This window comes from Sinohyriopsis cumingii, chromosome 1 (assembly GCF_028554795.1).
Source record: "Sinohyriopsis cumingii isolate HCF-2022 chromosome 1, ASM2855479v2, whole genome shotgun sequence".
Lineage (NCBI taxonomy): Eukaryota > Metazoa > Mollusca > Bivalvia > Unionida > Unionidae > Sinohyriopsis > Sinohyriopsis cumingii.
In genome coordinates this window covers 67881473-67899787 of record NC_142961.1, presented here as the reverse complement: position 1 = coordinate 67899787, position 18315 = coordinate 67881473, and the positions used below count along the sequence as shown (strand labels likewise).

General features: G+C 34.9%; 1 protein-coding gene across 1 annotated transcript in view; it reads right to left on the bottom strand.

The window, feature by feature from the left end:
- Positions 1-1834: 1834 nt before the first annotated feature.
- LOC149807060 (epithelial sodium channel subunit alpha-like) overlaps positions 1835-18315 on the bottom strand; it is an 86948-nt gene continuing 70467 nt past the window's right edge. Inside the window, exons 12-13 of the mRNA XM_089961347.1 lie at positions 15648-15723; positions 1835-5454 (exon numbers count right to left, since the gene is read on the bottom strand). Coding sequence (XP_089817473.1) covers positions 5131-5454; positions 15648-15723 — 400 coding nt within the window. The 3' untranslated portion in view covers positions 1835-5130. The remainder of the gene's footprint in view (positions 5455-15647; positions 15724-18315) is intronic.

Sequence of the window (18315 nt, the reverse complement as noted above, 5' to 3'; positions counted from 1 at the left end):
ATGAGAGAGAGAGAGAGACAGAGAGAGAGAGAGAGAGAGAGAAGCAAGATGCTTTGTAAATTTTAAAAAATAATTTATTTCCCAAGAGTACAAAAGTGAAAACTGTAAAAGGAGCTTACGGTATTGCGAAATAAATCTCAGATAATCCAAGAAGTACGGACAAAAGTCCTAATGATTAATTTTGTAATAAATTTAGTAGAAACCCAAACTAAATCCAACGCTGCAAGTGTGTTTGTCCCTGTGGAGCCCCGTTTTGTGGTGTTGTGCCAACATTCTTTTGTTGACTTATAATAATACAATCTAAAAAAGAAACCCTTATTTAAAATTTACTATAAATTAAAGTCTCTATTTCCAAGAATTTTATTTTTGAACATTTTGTATTTCCAGAGAAGAATCACTTTAAAAAAATAATTTGAATAAATAATTTCAGACCTAATGAAATACTGGACACAACAATAATACAACTGATTTTGCCTCAAGATCTTATAACATGAATTAATAATTTCTAGATAAACAAGATTATGTAGTCCTCTAATTGACCTCCGGTCACAATTAATATTTTCTAACGAAAACTTTTATCTAATGCAAACATTCATTCTGGACGGTTCCCAAAGTGTACTAAATAAAACCTTAGTTATAATTCGAAGGCCTGTTACTAAAATTATAATACAGAATGTGGAATAGAGCAGGTAGACCAGGTATATTTATAGGGCAAATTCAATTCTCCAGACCCATACCCAAATAAGATATGTTTTCTTTTAATAATAATGATCCTAATATTTAATCCATACTCATAGAAAAAAAAACATTGGCTATGTATTAGTTGTTTCTGGAATGTAAAAAAAAAACAACATGATTCAGGTCAGGTAAAACATGAACTTGATTTAAGATAAGGTAAAGTCCAAAATACAATTATCCATAGCATATCATGAAATTCTTATATGTTTGTATCAAACTCTTTTTCAAATTCGATTAATAATGCATACAAGGAATGTGTAACTCTTCTGTAACATATGGCATAGTATCATAATATCATACAAGATCCTTGTATTTTTGCCAATGTGTCTTCCTTTTACAAAACCAATTTGATCGTCCGATATTTTTTCATTCAGTATTGACCTAATTCTTCTAGCAATAACATCCTGATTCTAATTTTTGTATACAACATTAAGTAAAGAAACTGGACGCCAGTTCCTCAGATACTGTTTTGGTTTATTCTCCTTGCCTATGCAAGTTATAATGCCTCGTCTCAAAACAGATGAGAATGATCCAGTTTCATATGCTTCATTAATTGTTCGAACAACAAATTCCCCAATGTCAATCCAAAAGACTTTAATCAATTTAACTGTAAAACCGTCTGATATTAGACATTTTATCTTACACACTTTTCAGTGACTGAAATACATCTGTTTTGAAAAACGTTGCTCTCTAATCTTAAAGATTGCTCTCGGTTATGCCTAGAAATTTGATAGTTTTTTCATGATACAGATTATTATAATATATTTTTTACTTCGATTTTGTACAATTGCCGATTAAATATTACCATAAAATGTTTTGGTTCAGTGCCTTGGTCCACAATGTAAACAAGTTAGAACATTGTGGTGAATTTCCACAAAATTGGATAAAATAAGAATTATTTATTTCAGACTACATAGTCCATACATCTAAATTAAAGTATAGAAATAAAGTGAAAGCATTCTAAACATTATATATATATATATATATATATATATATATATATATATATATATATATATATATATATATATATATATATATATATATATATATATATATATATATATATATATATATATATATATATTATGTACAAGGATACATACACTACACACCTACAACAATGAACAGTGCCCTGCATTGCTAAGGATGAAATTATGTAGCACATTTAAAGAGTAATTTGTTCCATCTACTAATAATACAAGAATTTATATAAATGTCATAGTTCCACATAGATTTCAAGATACAGTTCGTACTATTAGATATTCTTGTTATCGTTGAAAATATAAATTTCTCATTAATTCATCAAAACTTAATAAATTATAATTTACAAACTTGTTGGAGACACTGTTCCATCTAGTAAGGCCTAATAGAAAATGAAGACTATTATTATAACCAATAACTAGTTTTCTTTTCATACATTCACTAAAGCATAAAACAGTGTGCAGCAATAAGATTTGAATAATCTAATTTTGATATTCAATGAACAATTCTTAAATTTACGTAGAAGCATGTTTGTTCGAATACACAATAATCTGTAATGTCTCATCGTTTCTTCATCATCTGACCCATTGGATATTTAAAATATGGTTAATGGTTTGTAATCAATAAAATGGTGGAAAATATGGCTGAAGGTTTGTGATCAATAAAATGGTGGAAAATATGGCTGAAGGTTTGTGATCAATAAAATCGTGTAAAATATGGTTAATTATTTGTGATCATTAAAATGGTGTAAAATACGGGTAATGGTTTTTGATCAATAAAATGGTGATAAACACCACGTATACATTAAGAAACTTTACATCTAGATAAAGAAAAACATCAGTGATTTGATATATGCAAGGAAATATCCATTTAGGACTCCCTCCATAATGGAACCGTCTACGGTGTTCAAATACATACAAAGAAATGCACCTCAAAAAATATAAACCTAGAGGAGTGTAATGATTTGCCATGACGATTTGGGTGGTGGGAATCCCAGTAATTAGAATTATCAGAATACCACACACAAGGGGTGCACATCCTTTTTCAGCCAAGGGCCAGATTGCATTTTCTAAGACCACTCGAGGGCCGCAAACACTAATTTCTTTTACATAATTACTGTTCATTGGCCAGATTTCTGGGTTGTTTTCATTTGCCCTTAAAGCCGGAAAGAACAAGTTGTACACCCCTGCCATACAATTTAGTTTTGGATACCAACGTATACTAGAAAACAAGGGTGAATACGCGTTATGATAAAACCTTATTCTATGATAACCTAATTCATACCTATAAATATAAAAAAATATTAAAGTTATTGTGTTAATGGTAATCCATATATGTACATATGCAAATATATAAGGTTGTACAATTATTTACAGGTATTTTTCTATTCATAGAAAACCTCTAATATAGGTCAAGTTACTTTGGTAGTAAGTGAAAATAAAAGCAAATAAAGTAAACCCTTTATTATATTGACCTGTTTGAAGCTGAGATTGCTCTTCTCAAACCAACCAGTAACATGCACAACACGAATTTCTTACCCACTATCATAGTACCTAAGACTTAGAGCTATTAGGTGCATTGAGCTGTCTTACTGTGTTAACTGTCAAACTAACTTTCCGTGTAATATGTATAGATTATTGCTCTTCAACATTTCAAGGAGTTATCGACCTTGACTATCAAGAGAGCCAAGCTAAAGCTCCAGGGAATCCGCAAGACTGAACATATATATATATATATATATATATATATATATATATATATATATATATATATATATATACACACACACACAGAGTAAATATTGGTACTATACAAACAATTTTGAACATGTCGCGATGTGTACCAAAGTACCAACGTATACAGGAATTACACTAAGTTTTGCGAATGTTAAATAATATTTTTAAAATATTTTTCTAATTGATAGCAAATGACACCATGTTATATTCATTCCATTATCTGAAACAAATTAATTATCTTGAGTTAACGGAAAATAAAGTATCTGGGCAAGAAGGAAATCACAACCTCCTCAACCCCATTCCACTCCACCCGCCGAAAGTAAGTATTTTATAGTAGAATAATGATAACTGTTCTTAAAGTTGTCATCTGAAAACTCATATTAGAAACCTTGTTGATAGAAATAGGAAATGTTGACATGAAGTCTGCAATTTGCTAGCTACATTTTGATATTATTGGCAGAGAAACTCTGGGTGGGATTCTAACATCCGGGCAATCAGAGATGGCCAGTAGACATAAAACATGATATAAATAATATGAAAATTCAAGCATAAAAATTGCTTTCCTAAAATTCTTAGAATGATCACCGGTCTTACAAAAGGAACATGTGTATTTAACAAATTAACATACGCTAGTAAATAATTAATAGTAATGACCTTTTTCCCCTTTTTATCTTGAACTATTTCGAAAAGTTGAATTTCAACCGGATATCATTAGCATCACATTCAATTTCCATGACAACATAGGCTACACTTGTCAATTGAAAGGTCACAAATATAATTATATTTGTACTTATGTTTCAAGTTTCACAAATATAATTATATCTCTAATTTTTCTAATAATTTTTGGAATTATTTTGTTGTGAAAAATTAGAACATGCTTTTAAAGTTATTTTATCGTCACCTGATCCCTCAGGAATTTCCATACGTTCTTTACTGATGTTGTATCTGTACAGTGAAAATGTACTGTGGTACGTACCAAAGGGAAAAATACAGTGGTAAATCGGTGTACCACTAATACAAACCACCATCTCGCAGTAACTCTGTAACAAATTATTCATCTCTCTCTCTCTCTCTCTCTCTCTCTCTCTCTCTCTCTCTCTCTCTCTCTCCACAATAAACAATATGTATCCTGTCCAATCAAGTCTTATCTGCCACTATTAATACGATATAGAATGATGGCTCTAAACTTGTATCTTTTTCTGAATCAGAATTGCTTTTCACAACAAAAGATGATTTCTTATACAGTGGTATGTGTCTTTGAGGAGGTTCATAAAAAGGATTTAAGAGACGACAAAACATCCTGCTAAAATCATCCTTGCTTTAAATGGATTAAAATTTAATAACCCTTTAGCACAAATATGAAACTGCATTGACACTAATCTTCACCTTTAAGCATTGAAAAAATATAAAGTTACCTACTACAATATCGGTGATCGAAGTGAACAAAATTGTTCAATTTTGTACCAAAAATGTCTTGTATTTTCACCTCAAACATCCTCCTTTTGTATTTAATATCTAGATTATTACTCACGTGTCTTTATTGTTTTTAGAGGGTAAAATCCGGAAAATGATATAGTTGGGATTATTATTGATTTTCATATTCCCAAAATGTCATACTTGGTATGCTGTCTTTCCCTTCCAGTGGACCATATTTACCTGACATCTGAAATATTTAATAGTTTTGAGACGAAAAAGGGTATCCAAGGCGCTGTTGGTATTGGTCATGATTGGAACTACGCATCTGAACTATGTGAAAGTTTTCTCTGTTCTGACACGTCTGTTCATGATTTCTGTTTTCTTTATCTATGATTTTTCCTTCCCGAGAATGTTCAATATGACCTTCAGAACTATGTTGAGTTTGACCTTTTGAACAACACTTATGGATGCCTAAAGCACAGAGTTCAATTATGAGCTGAAATATTTCACAGAGAGCAAGAACAGAAAGCCCGATCCAGAGTCCAATTGCTCCACCCACATCTGACATAAACTGGGCAAACTGAAATAGAACAGCAAACATTTTAAAGATGCATTTGTGATTTCTGACACAGATTTTGGGAGCTAATATAACTATTGTACTTCTATTGTAACAAATATTGTGATCATATAAAGAATAAAGGACAATGACAAATTATGATGACTCCACATGCTGTAAAATATTATGACACCGACATAACCATATGACGTTACTGGTACTGTGCTTCATCTCTGCAAGTGAAGAATTTTTAGGATTGGGAAGGTGGTTCTCACACATCTTTTAACAATCTGAACACAATCTCCATAGTAGTCAAAATATGACAAAAACTTGGTAGCATAATGATGGACACTTGACGCTAAGCTCACCGATCTGGTTCTACACCTTCTATACCACATGACTTTAGTCTTTTTCCACTTGTGAGTGTAGCGGGCATTTGTGGGTACATGTCCGTTGTAGTGAGGCTCGCATACCACTCCGTGGCCTAGTGGTTAGAGCGTCCGCCTCAGATGCAGGAAGTCGTGGGTTCGATCCCCGGCCAAGTCATACTAAAGACTTACAATAATGGTACTAACAGCTGCCTCGCTTGACACTCATCATTAAGAGGTTAGTGTTAGGACTGGTCGGCCTGGTGTCAGGATAATGTGACTGGGTGGGACATCATGCTACATGTCTGCGACATGATGCCCCAGTGTTAGGCATCACTATAAACTGTTACACTGCAGACATCATAGCGGAATGACTGAAAAATTGTTAAAGCTACGTTAAAAATCCAAATCACACACACACACATACACACGCGCACACACACACACACACACACACACTCACACGAGAGATACTCTGTTGCTCATCGGACTTGAAGCGAAACGTTTCAACAGTCAACTAGAGTTTTACTTCTGGCAAATCACATTGTTACGGTTCTCTCTCTTAACGAATGTTTCAGATTCATCGGAAATTTTCCATTTTGGCCAGCACGGTTTTGAACTCAGTTGTGGTAATGATTTTATCTTCATTGGCCATCGAGTGCAGCTTTGTAATTGTTTTGAGACTGTTTTGTACGACCACATCAATTTATCAATTTATTATTCAATGCGTACTCATTGATACAGTTGTAACAACAATATTTTACCAGCTTCGACTGCTCACTAATTGCTATCAATATAGCCACGAAAGCAAACTCGACTGGTGTACCTATAATGTTTTCAGCAGTTGCAATTCCTGCAACAGCCAGAACAAATGGGGATCATAGCGGCGAATCTGCATATGCATCCGGACAACACACTTGCATTTATATTTCGTGAGTATTGCGGTTCTCTTAATGATTTCATCAAGCAGCTTTTGATCCGCTTCAGTCATTTTTGCACGTCGGTAACTTTGAGGTGCATAACGCATCTTCTGTTACAGATGTGACCGCATAGTATATTGCTGTACATTTTGTATATGCTAAGCGTAATTTCTAAGTGCAGCTTCAACAAGCTCTTGATGTATTCGTGAACGATTGAGTACATGAAGTACTTCAACGACGAGGTGTCCCCTCATTGCGTCATCGGTCGTCTTTCGTTTGCAAGGCAGCGTTGAATATGATCAACGACTACACGACACTCAATCAAGATAAAGGAGCAGCGTGTGGATTCCATCTCAATCAAGCTGATTTTTAGATTGTTGTCAGTAAACATCGAAACTCTTACTTGGAACTCAGTTGAACCACCATCTGTCGAGAACACTGGAGAGTTATTTGTTTCATATCCTTCCAAAAGGTGATAATTGTTTATTAAGCGAACTGTTAATACACACACAACGATGCTACATCAATCTCGATTGTGCAGAATTACATCGTGGTGGATGGCGTCAGAAAAAACACGCAGAATTTTGGTTCCATAGACGTAATCATTGAAGGGACAATCGGGGTTGTATTGGCAGCTGAATTGCGATGCTGATTTTGCGTAAGACGCCTAGGGTAGAGATTCCTTCAGTACTCATAATCGATGTTGTGCACCATTGACGACTTTAAGGATTTCACGTATGAGTGCGCGCAAGATCTTCGCGTTAATAATATAGATGAATACAACTACGGGCACATCAATGCGCACTTACTTGTGACTTCGAACGATATTGATGTCAGCGTGTACTGACCCACGAGGGTTTCCAACCTATCTACAAATTATCTACAGACACAGATTTAAGCCCCGAGCCATGTGTGGTGAAAATAGCAAAAGACATCTCATGTTTGAGTCCACCATCATCGAAACATTTTCCACATGTGGGTGGTTCCTGCCGAAGAACCTAGTGTGAGGTGTCTTTGACGTCAGCATCCACATCCACCGAAGGCAGATCGTTTTTGGGAGGGAGATCTTCCTCCACAAAACGAGCCCAGTAGATTATTTGCAAACATCTTTTGTTGTTTTTTTGCATCTACAGAGAACATTATTACAGTATGGCTGAACCATTTATGCACCTATGATTGTATCTACCAACTATTTTATCAATATCATCCCACTTATTATTATAATAGTGTTTTAAGAATGAACCACTCACTTTATTCCCATCTGGGCATTTCCCTTTTGATATATCTGGATGTTCCCACGACCTCAGCGTTGGTTTCTTCGACTGTCTTCATCTGTACCATGGTATCCTTAGAGGACGTATACGTTTGTTTCGAAGCCAACTGTGAGGTCTTAACATCCGGTCAAACCTGACCTCAACATATGCTTGACATGTGTGAGGACATCTATGTGATCGTAGAGAAGTTTCAGCTGTTCATTAGTTCTGTTAAGGCATCGATCAGAATTCTCAACTATAACATCGCTGACGGCTTGTTCTATACATCACATGTTAAATTGCATTGTCAGACAATTGTGTGATAAATGTTCATGCATCAACTGCGATATTTCCCACGGTGGAGCTAGTGAAGTAAATTGTGAGGAAACTGTATGGGTACCGGGTGACTTCCGCAAACATATTTTGAAACACATCGCACGTGTGGTTGGCGGCACATCATATTCAATGAATCTTTGTGAGATCGTAATCATCAACAATTATGCGTGAGTGCCTTACCGGTTAAGTATAACATCGTGGAACACGACAAGATTATTGTGCTTTGCATCAAGGTTGTCAATGGCGGGGGCTTCACCGATTGTAGGAAAGAACAGGATAGCAGGTTCTCCACTGGCAGCTTTGCGTCAAGTGTGTCTGCAAATTCTCTCAGTACTTTATTACATGGTAGGTCATTTATCAAGATCTGGCTGGGCAAATGATGAGTGTGGAAACCGATCTTGAAAACACGGAATGGATTCCATTGCCTTGCTTTGACGGCTGACCCTTTTTCCACCCCCAGAGATCAATTACCATGAAACATTTCACGTTGTTTTGTTTTATTTTATTTTATTTTTCTGGTGGGTAGGTGGGTGGGTGGTTTTTTAATTTCATTTTAAGTTCAGTAGCAATTGTTGTATAAAAATAATCATGGTTTTATGTTGTGTTGTAATGCCGCGCACGAAACAACTATCATTAATCTTACCTGGGTTCAAACACGTTATATTCCAGCGCAATTGAGGAAACTTGTTGCCGGTGTAGCGTAAAGACGTTTACGTTGGAGAGAACCGTCAGGCTTAGAAAAGTCTCTGCTATAATATCGCTCCTGCTTTGTCAAAGATACCAAGGGCACATCGGAGTAAAGACTCTGACCAATAAACGTACCTTAAATTGATAGGACTACTTCAGACCTAGGACACGGTTGGATATACGACTGCACGATATCCGATGGAAGGCAAGGAAAATAGTTGTGTCAATGTCATATGTTACAATGATCTCGCTTTTAAAATATGAAGTATAACCATGCGCATCAATGCACCTACATGGATCTTATCAATGACTTTAATGCAATTAATCCAATACTCAGAGAAAGAATCATTTGATGAATCACAGTGTGAGGCATGAAGGCGAAGACTGTACTTGGAAGCAAAACCTCGATATAAGAAACATAGAAACCAAGCATGGTATTTTGTGCAGGAAGAATTGCTAGTCATTAGCAAGAATATGGAACTGCTAGCAGAAGCAATGCTTAGCACACAATCGTGTGGAACCTGTACGTATAAGTGGTGAATTGTTTCTAGGAAAATTTATTTAATTGGTGTCCAATGGTGACAAGCTTACCTTGGTGTAAAGGTACACGCAATACCTGAATTCGCACCGGTCTCGTAGAAATTCCATGTACATGCTAATGCAGTGATCCTTTTGTGCAACCATGTGTGGGACTCTTTTTTCTTTTTGATGTTTTTACTGGCTATACATCAAGTATAATTTCAGTCAAAGGTCCACGTATTCCTTAAAAGACTTGCCTGCATATTCTTTCTTGAATTTCTCCACAAAATTCTTGTTGGCGTTAATGAACAGATGATGGTTCTGTGGGTATTTGCTGGTATCAAATTCATTCACAAACGATGTGTCAACCAAGCCCGCATAAACATCACCGGTGGTCGCCCATTAGAAACACCCGTAGTCGTTTTCACGTTATTACTGCCATCAGTTAAACATACGAAGGTGTTGCAATAAGTTGACCCCGCGTAAAGTGGTGCATGTGGAAATATGATGATTAACTTCAACACATCTGAGACGAGTGCATCTGAAACATGCTCGAGTTTGTTTTTGCAATGATTCTAGAATCTTTGAAAAAGCTTTATCGATTTTATCATTGACGGCTTGTTTGTCTTTACGCTTCATGATCACAAGTGCGCATGATGCAATGTTGATATTATTCCCAGACGCATGTTCAAGAGAAGCTTCACAGAGTCAATGCCTGGTTGGTATGTGAGTGGAATGATTTCCCGATAATTTTTTGGAATCACCGATGCAACTTAAACTGCTAACTTGATCTCATTGATGAACATACGTGGAATCCCAAGCGGCGATAATGGCTACGATCCAGTGATGGTCCAGCTCATATGGGAACAAAGGTATAATTTCAGCTGGCTTGGCCTGTAGAAGACTTTTCATATGCATCTAGCTGCTGTTACAATAAGCTGTCTCCCGGGTGGATGTGATTTCTCTGGAGAAAATCCAAATAGGACAAGTATGTCAGCTTTTCTGTTATTTCTTGGTATCATTTTCTCACAGTTTGGACGAATCATAAAAGCTGATACACAGTTAGCATTGCAACCAGACGTGGTTCATCACTACTAGTCATGGTTCAAACACGATTCCTAGTAGTGCAAGTAAATCTACTCTTCTTGAAACTCCTGATATTTGTATTTCACTGTAGTGAAAATGGTTTGAGCTGGTTCTTGGTACAATTACATCTAATAATAATTATGTATTAATTGTTTCTTCGGCAAAGAAGTTTCCTTTATATAAAATTGTAAAATTATTTTTACTTTATCAGGATTTAAAACCACAATCGATTCAATCCTGAATAATATTTAACTGTTTTCTGTCTTTTCAACAGGGTTAACATCAGCAACATTTTCCACATCTGCATTGTAGAGTCTTTGCGTAAATAACACTAGCGTACAGTTCCGTATGGTCTGCACAGCTGATTACACGACTTGGCTACGGCACCGTATCGAGGCTTGGTCTAGTGCCACCAGCAACACGTAATGCGAACGCGTATAACTTACAGTATTCGCAACTGAATGTTCTGCTGCAAAGGTTGTTGTTGTTGTAGGGTTTTACGCCATTTTTCAGCACAAGATAGGCTATACATGGCGGCCTGTATAATTGGTGGAGGAAGAACCCTGGAAAATGCTGCAAACGTTACTTTATCCAAAGTATACGCCTTTGCATCGACTGCGTACTTGTGCCCTCAAATGTCATATATATATATATATATATATATATATATATATATATATATATATATATATATATATATATATATATATATATATATATATATATATATATATATGAAGATTCTTTAATATTAAATACTGTTCGTCAATCCTCAGTTGGTGTTTCTATCCAAAACCTGCAAGTTATCACATCATACTGCACTGGATGGTGAGATCTTATGCCATTCATAAACCATAAAATGTTGCATTGCCAATGGTGTTATTAAAAGATAGGAATACATTTCTAAGCAAGATATTCTACCAAGTGGCAGCCTCCGCAGATTGGTTGAAACAAAATTTTCTTCAAGCGGGTATTTTGTCAAATCACTGCACAATTACTGTTAAGATAATGCACAGCAACGACTCCGTAAACACTGGCTGAGAGAGATAACCTAGGTGTAGGAATAAGATTGCAGAGGATAGTTTTGTAAATTGGCCCCTGTCAAATTTCTTAAGTCTTTAATGTGACTTTTGAGCTGTTATTATTTAATAATTAAAGACATGGCTATAAGGTATTTTGGGCTTGTACTGTTCTCGAAATTGATGTGATGTATGTGCAACTCTCATAGTTACTTCGCGGTACGTACTAGACAGTGAAATAACAATAGATAGCTGTAGACACGTAAGTTCAAGACATGTAGAATATCTCAAACAACGGGTTTGATAGCAGCTATTTGGAATCAAGCTTTCTAGTACACAGTGTTTTCCTTTTACAGAATTATCACCTAGGAAAGGGGCTCTTGTTTCCACTGTGAGCACCACCTGGTGTCAAAAATGACCTTGACGTAAACAAATGCATGTATAAATTTGGGATTGGAGTGCAATTAAACATCGTTTGCTTTGAACTGCCATTGACTTCTCTAGCCAAATGATTAATATTCTTATGTTTTATTTTAACATAGTTTTCCATTTTATGGATTTTTTTGACCTCACTTGTGTATTTGTTGTGATTGTTTTATGTTAAGGGGTGGATGCATCATTAAATTTGTACATCAAAACTGTCCCTTACACATTAAATCTTATTAATGTCGATGGAAAACACTGTTGAAAGGATTGTGTAAGATAATAATAGCTGGACAAGGATTTTTGTATGACTTCACACAAAATGAGTTCTTAAATTCATCAAGTAGCAATAATCACATCAACCGTCAGCTCTGTTGCTAAAATTGTGTTATTCGAAAATAAAAGAGGAAACAAACAAGACAGATTTGACACAGGGGTCATTATGGACCTACGGTTACTCAGCATCACTAAAATCAATTTCCACCAGGCTATTACGATAATCTAGTGAATAACAACCGACATCATAGGAGCTCTGTATTCACATAATTCTCCAGGTAGAAAAATGAATTGCCCGGGCCGTTTTTAACTTTTCAGCATGATAATAACATCATGTAAAAGTATATTTATTCCAAATGCAATGAAATTAACAATACTAGTCAGGATTCAAAGACCAAAGAATTTGAGCACTGACATTATTCCGACTTTATTTGGAGCAAAGTAATTCTATGCAAAATGTCTGATTTTTTTTTTGTGCATGTTCATTTTTGTTTGTTCCTAACAAAATCGTTTACTCAACAGAATGAAATATATAGATATATAGATAAAGCATATCGGGTACTGAATGGACACATAGATTGTATAGATATATAGATAAAGCATATCAGGTACTGAATGTGTAGATGTATTGTATAGATATATAGATAAAGCATATCAGGTACTGAATGTGTAGATGTATTGTATAGATATATAGATAAAGCATATCAGGTACTGAATGGGTAGATAGATTCTATAGATATATAGATAAAGCTCATCAGGTACTGAATGGGTAGATAAATTGTATAGACATATAGATAAAGCATATCAGGTACCGAATGTGTAGATAGATTGTATAGATATATAGATAAAGCATATCAGGTACTGAATGGGTAGATAGATTGTATAGATATATAGATAAAGCATATCAGGTACTCAATGGGTAGATAGATTGTATAGATATAATGATAAAGCATATCAGGTACTGAATGGGTAGATATATTGATAAAGCATATCAGGTACTGAATGGGTAGATAGATTGTATAGATATATAGATAAAGCATATCAGGTACTGAATGGGTAGATAAATTGTATAGATATATAGATAAAGCATATCAGGTACTGAATGAGTAGATAGATTGCATAGATATATTGATAAAGCATATCAGGTACTTAATGGGTAGATAAATTGTATAGATATATTGATAAAGTATATCAGGTACTTATTGGGTAGATAAATTGTATAGATATATAGATAAAGCATATCAGGTACCGAATGGGTAGATAGATTGTATTGATATATTGATAAAGCATATCAGGTACTGACTGTGTAGATAGATTGTATAGATATATAGATAAAGCATATCAGGTACTGAAAGGGTAGATAGATTATATAGATATATTGATAAAGTATATCAGGTACTTAATGGGTAGATAGATTATATAGATATATTGATAAAGTATATCAGGTACTTAATGGGTAGATAGATTATATAGATATATTGATAAAGCATATCAGGTACTGAATGGGTAGATAGATTATATAGATATATTGATAAAGTATATCAGGTACTTAATGGGTAGATAGATTGTATAGATATATAGATAAAGCATATCAGGTACTGAAAGGGTAGATACCTTGTATAGATATATAGATAAAGCATATCAGGTACCGAATGGATAGATAGATTGTATAGATATATTGATAAAGCATATCAGGTACCGAATGGGTAGATAAATTGTATAGACTTATAGATAAAGCATATCAGGTACCGAATGTGTAGATAGATTGTATACATATATAGGTAAAGCATATCAGGTACTCAATGGGTAGATAGATTGTATAGATATATAGATAAAGCATATCAGGTAATGAATGGGTAGATAGATTGTATAGATATATAGATAAAGCATATCAGGTACTGAATGGGTAGATAGATTGTATAGATATATAGATAAAGCATATCAGGTACTGAATGGGTAGATAGATTGTATAGACATATGGATAAAGCATATCAGGTACTTAATGGGTAGATAGATTGTATAGATATATTGATAAAGAATATCAGGTACTGAAAAGGTAGACAGATTGTATAGATATATAGATAAAGCATATCAGGTACTGAATGTGTAGATAGATTGTATAGATATATAGATAAAGCATAGCAGGCACTGAATGGGTAGATAGATTGTATATATATATATATATATATATATATATATATATATATATATATATATATATATATATATATATATATATATATATATATATCGTTATGGTAAAATAATTACGATATGGCTTTAAGAACCCAAATAACATGGTTTAATATTGATAAAAAGTGATATTTTAATGTTATCTAAATTCAAGCCAAGGTCAACATTAGAAAAGATCTAACAGCTTGAATTAATAATTATGTTTTGAACTTAAACTTTGCCTAGGAAAACCAACAGAAGAATGGAAATTGCTTTCTTTTTTGTCAAAAAAATATCCAGCGCGGACAAATATGTTGATGGTTTATTTGAACACAAGCTATTATAATTCTGCAATTGTCTGGTCGAATGTGACGAAACCCGGATAAAGTCCCAGCAACTGGAAGAATCACTGATTAGATAAATAAATAAATAAATCAAGGTAGGCTATTTTCAATATTATTTTACAATGTAGAAAACCATCCCCTAGTCTACTGTATGGCTACATAGTCATAAAAACTAGAAGATGTAGTCTGAGGGTACATGTTCTGTTGAAAAAAATTAATGTAATAGATATATCAATATATCATCTTGCTTGTGATTTGTACGGATTCTCTTACACTAAATGTCTCATCTCTAGAGTCTGTTCTCACTCTAAAATAAAATCTCCATATGCCATATAAATATCTACAAAATCAAGCTGTGACAGTCATCTGAACTTTAACATTATCCATTATCGTCTTACCCTTATGTGTTTCAGTGTGAAAAAAAATGTAAAAAGTTTTAAATATTTCTGTTTTGGGTGCAAAATCACATGTGTTTATGTTGTTTTTTTACAACATTTTTTAAATAAAAGAATGCTATCCATTTACCCATAGGTTGCGCTTATCCCGCTCCTAGCTTAAATTACAACGAAACCTGGTTGAAATAGATATTGTCCTACATAGGTTCTTCCGTTTTGGCACGTGTATTTACAGTGTGTGTGTGTGTGTGTGTGTGTGTGTGTGTGTGTGTGTGTGTGCATGTGTGTGTGTGTGTGATTGTGTGTGTGCATGTGTGTGTGTGTTTGTGTGTGTGTGTACGTGCGTGTGTGCATGCGTGTGTGTGCGTGCGTGCGTGCGTGCGTGCGTGTGTTTGAGAGAGAGAGAGATATGTACATACCTCAATCTCTGGAGCTTCGTCAATCCTTTCAAAATTCAAATCTTCAAAGTACACATTTAGTTTCAAGAAATTGTAACTGAAATAGATATTGAAAGAAGCAATCTATCAAAAAAAATCCAACAGAGAGAAATTTTAAGCGATGTTTCACTAAAATATTGCTACTTTGGTTGAAGAAAGGTATCATCAGGGGTTTAAAAATTTACAATGTTTAAGTTTTCGGAATGTCATATGTAACTAAACGTTTCATACAATCCCGGTCTTCTTCCATTCCCTTAATAAATATGGCCACAATTTAAACAGTATGTTTAACAAATACTATGTTGGCACTTACATCTTGAGTACAGATAAGATGTGGAAATGCATACGATGTGAAATGATCTGAATAGAGCTTCCATTCCAGCGCTAGTTGTCAAGGAATGACCAGCTTTGGTGTTCAAAAGACAGTGAAATAACTGCATTATTTCAACAGGAATTAGAAAGGAAAAAGTAAACGAGCTCCTTTATTTCAATAGGAATTAGAAAGAACAAACCGAAATAAGCTCTAGTAATTCTTTAGGAATTGCACGATCTTTAGAAAACTATTTTGTGATCATCCTTCCATTTTTCTTATTCATATTTTATTGCAAAACTGAGCCACATTTCTCATCATTATTCCTCTCTGCTATTTACAATTGATTGCAATTACACAATTGAATTACCAGGATGCATGTCTAGTCTAGTGCTGTATACAGCTGAATTAACAGGAAACAGTACACAGCTGTATTAATAGGATGCATGTACAGTCTAGTGCTGTATTTTGTATTACCAGGCCGCATCTCTAGTCTAGTGCTGTACACAGTTGCATTACAAATGCATGTATAGTCTAGTGCTGTACACAGATGTATTACCAGTAAGCATGTATAGTCAAGTGTGTACACAACTTGATACCAGGATGTGTATGGTGTAGTGCTGTACACAGATGAATTAGCAGGATACATGTCTAGTCAAGTGTGTACACAACTGTATTACCAGGATGTGTATGGTCTAGTGCTGTACACAGATGTATTAGCAGGATGCATGTCTAGTCTAGCGTGTACACAATTGTATTACCAGGCTGCATCCCTAGCCTAGTGCTGCACACATTTGTATTACCAGGATGCATGTACAGTCTACTGCTGTACACAATTGTATTACCAGGATGCATGTATAGTATAGTGATGTATCCAGTTGTAATACTAGTATGGATATCTAGTATAGTGCTGTACACAGTTGAATTACCAGGATGCATGTACAGTTTAGTACTGTGCACAGTTGTATTACCAGGATGCATGTCTAGTCGAGTGATATACACAGTTGTATTACCAGGATGCATGTACAGTCTAGTGCTGTACACAATTGTATTACAAATGAATGTATAGTCTAGTGCTGTACACATGTATTACCAGTATGCATGTCTAGTCAAGTGTGTACACAACTGTATTACCAGGATGTGTATGGTCTAGTGCTGTACACAAATTAATTAGCAGGATGCCTGTCTAGTCTAGCGCGTACACAGTTGTATTACCAGGATGCATGGAGAGTCAAGTGCTGTACACAATTGTATAACCAGGACACATGCATAGTCTAGTGCTGTATACAGTTGTTTTACTAGTATGCATGTCTAGTCTAGTACTGTGCACAGTTGTATTACTAGGATGCATGTATATTTTAGTTCTGTATGCAGTTGTATTACCAGGATGCATGTACAGTCTAGTGCGTACACAGTTGTATTAACAGGATGTATGTACAGTCTAGTGCTGTACACAGTTGTATTACCAGGATGCATGTCTAGTCTAGTGCTGTACTTGATTGTATTACCAGTATGCATGTGTAGTCTAGAGTTGTATGCAGTTGTATTACCAGTATGCATGTCTAGTCTAGTGCTGTACACAATTGTATTACCAGGATGCATGTATAGTCTAGTGCTGTATGCAGTTGTATTACCATCATGCATGTCTAGTCTAGTCTTGTACACAGTTGTATTACCAGGGTACATGTACAGTCTAGTGCTGTACAGTTGTATTACCAGGATGCATGTCTGGTCTAGTGCTGTATGAAGTTGTATTACCAGTATGCATGTCTAGTCTAGTGCTGTACACATTTGTATTACCAGGATGCATGTACACTCTAGTGATGTACACAGTTTTATTACCAGTATGTATGTCTAGTCTAATGCTGTACACAGATGGGTTACCAGGATTCATGTTCAGCCCAGTGCTGTACACAGTTGTATTAGCAGGATAAATATCTAGTCTAGTGTATTACCAAGATGCATGTCCTGGCTATAGTGATGTACACATTTGTATTACCAGGATGAATGTCTGGTTTAATGTGTACACAGTTGTATTATTACCAGGATGACTGTCTAGTCTAGTGTTGTACACAACTTTATTACCAGGATGAATGTCTAGTCTAGTGTTGTACACAACTTTATTACCAGGATGCATGTTTAGTCTAATGCTGTACACAATCGTATTACAAGGATGCATGTTTAATATTGTGCTGTACACAGTTGTATTTTCAGGATGAATGTCTAGTCTAGTGTGTAAACCGATTTCTTACCATAATGCATATTTAGTCTAGTGGTATACATTTACTATCCCCGGATGCATGTTTAGTCTAGAGCTGTACACTCTCTGCAGATAAGGTC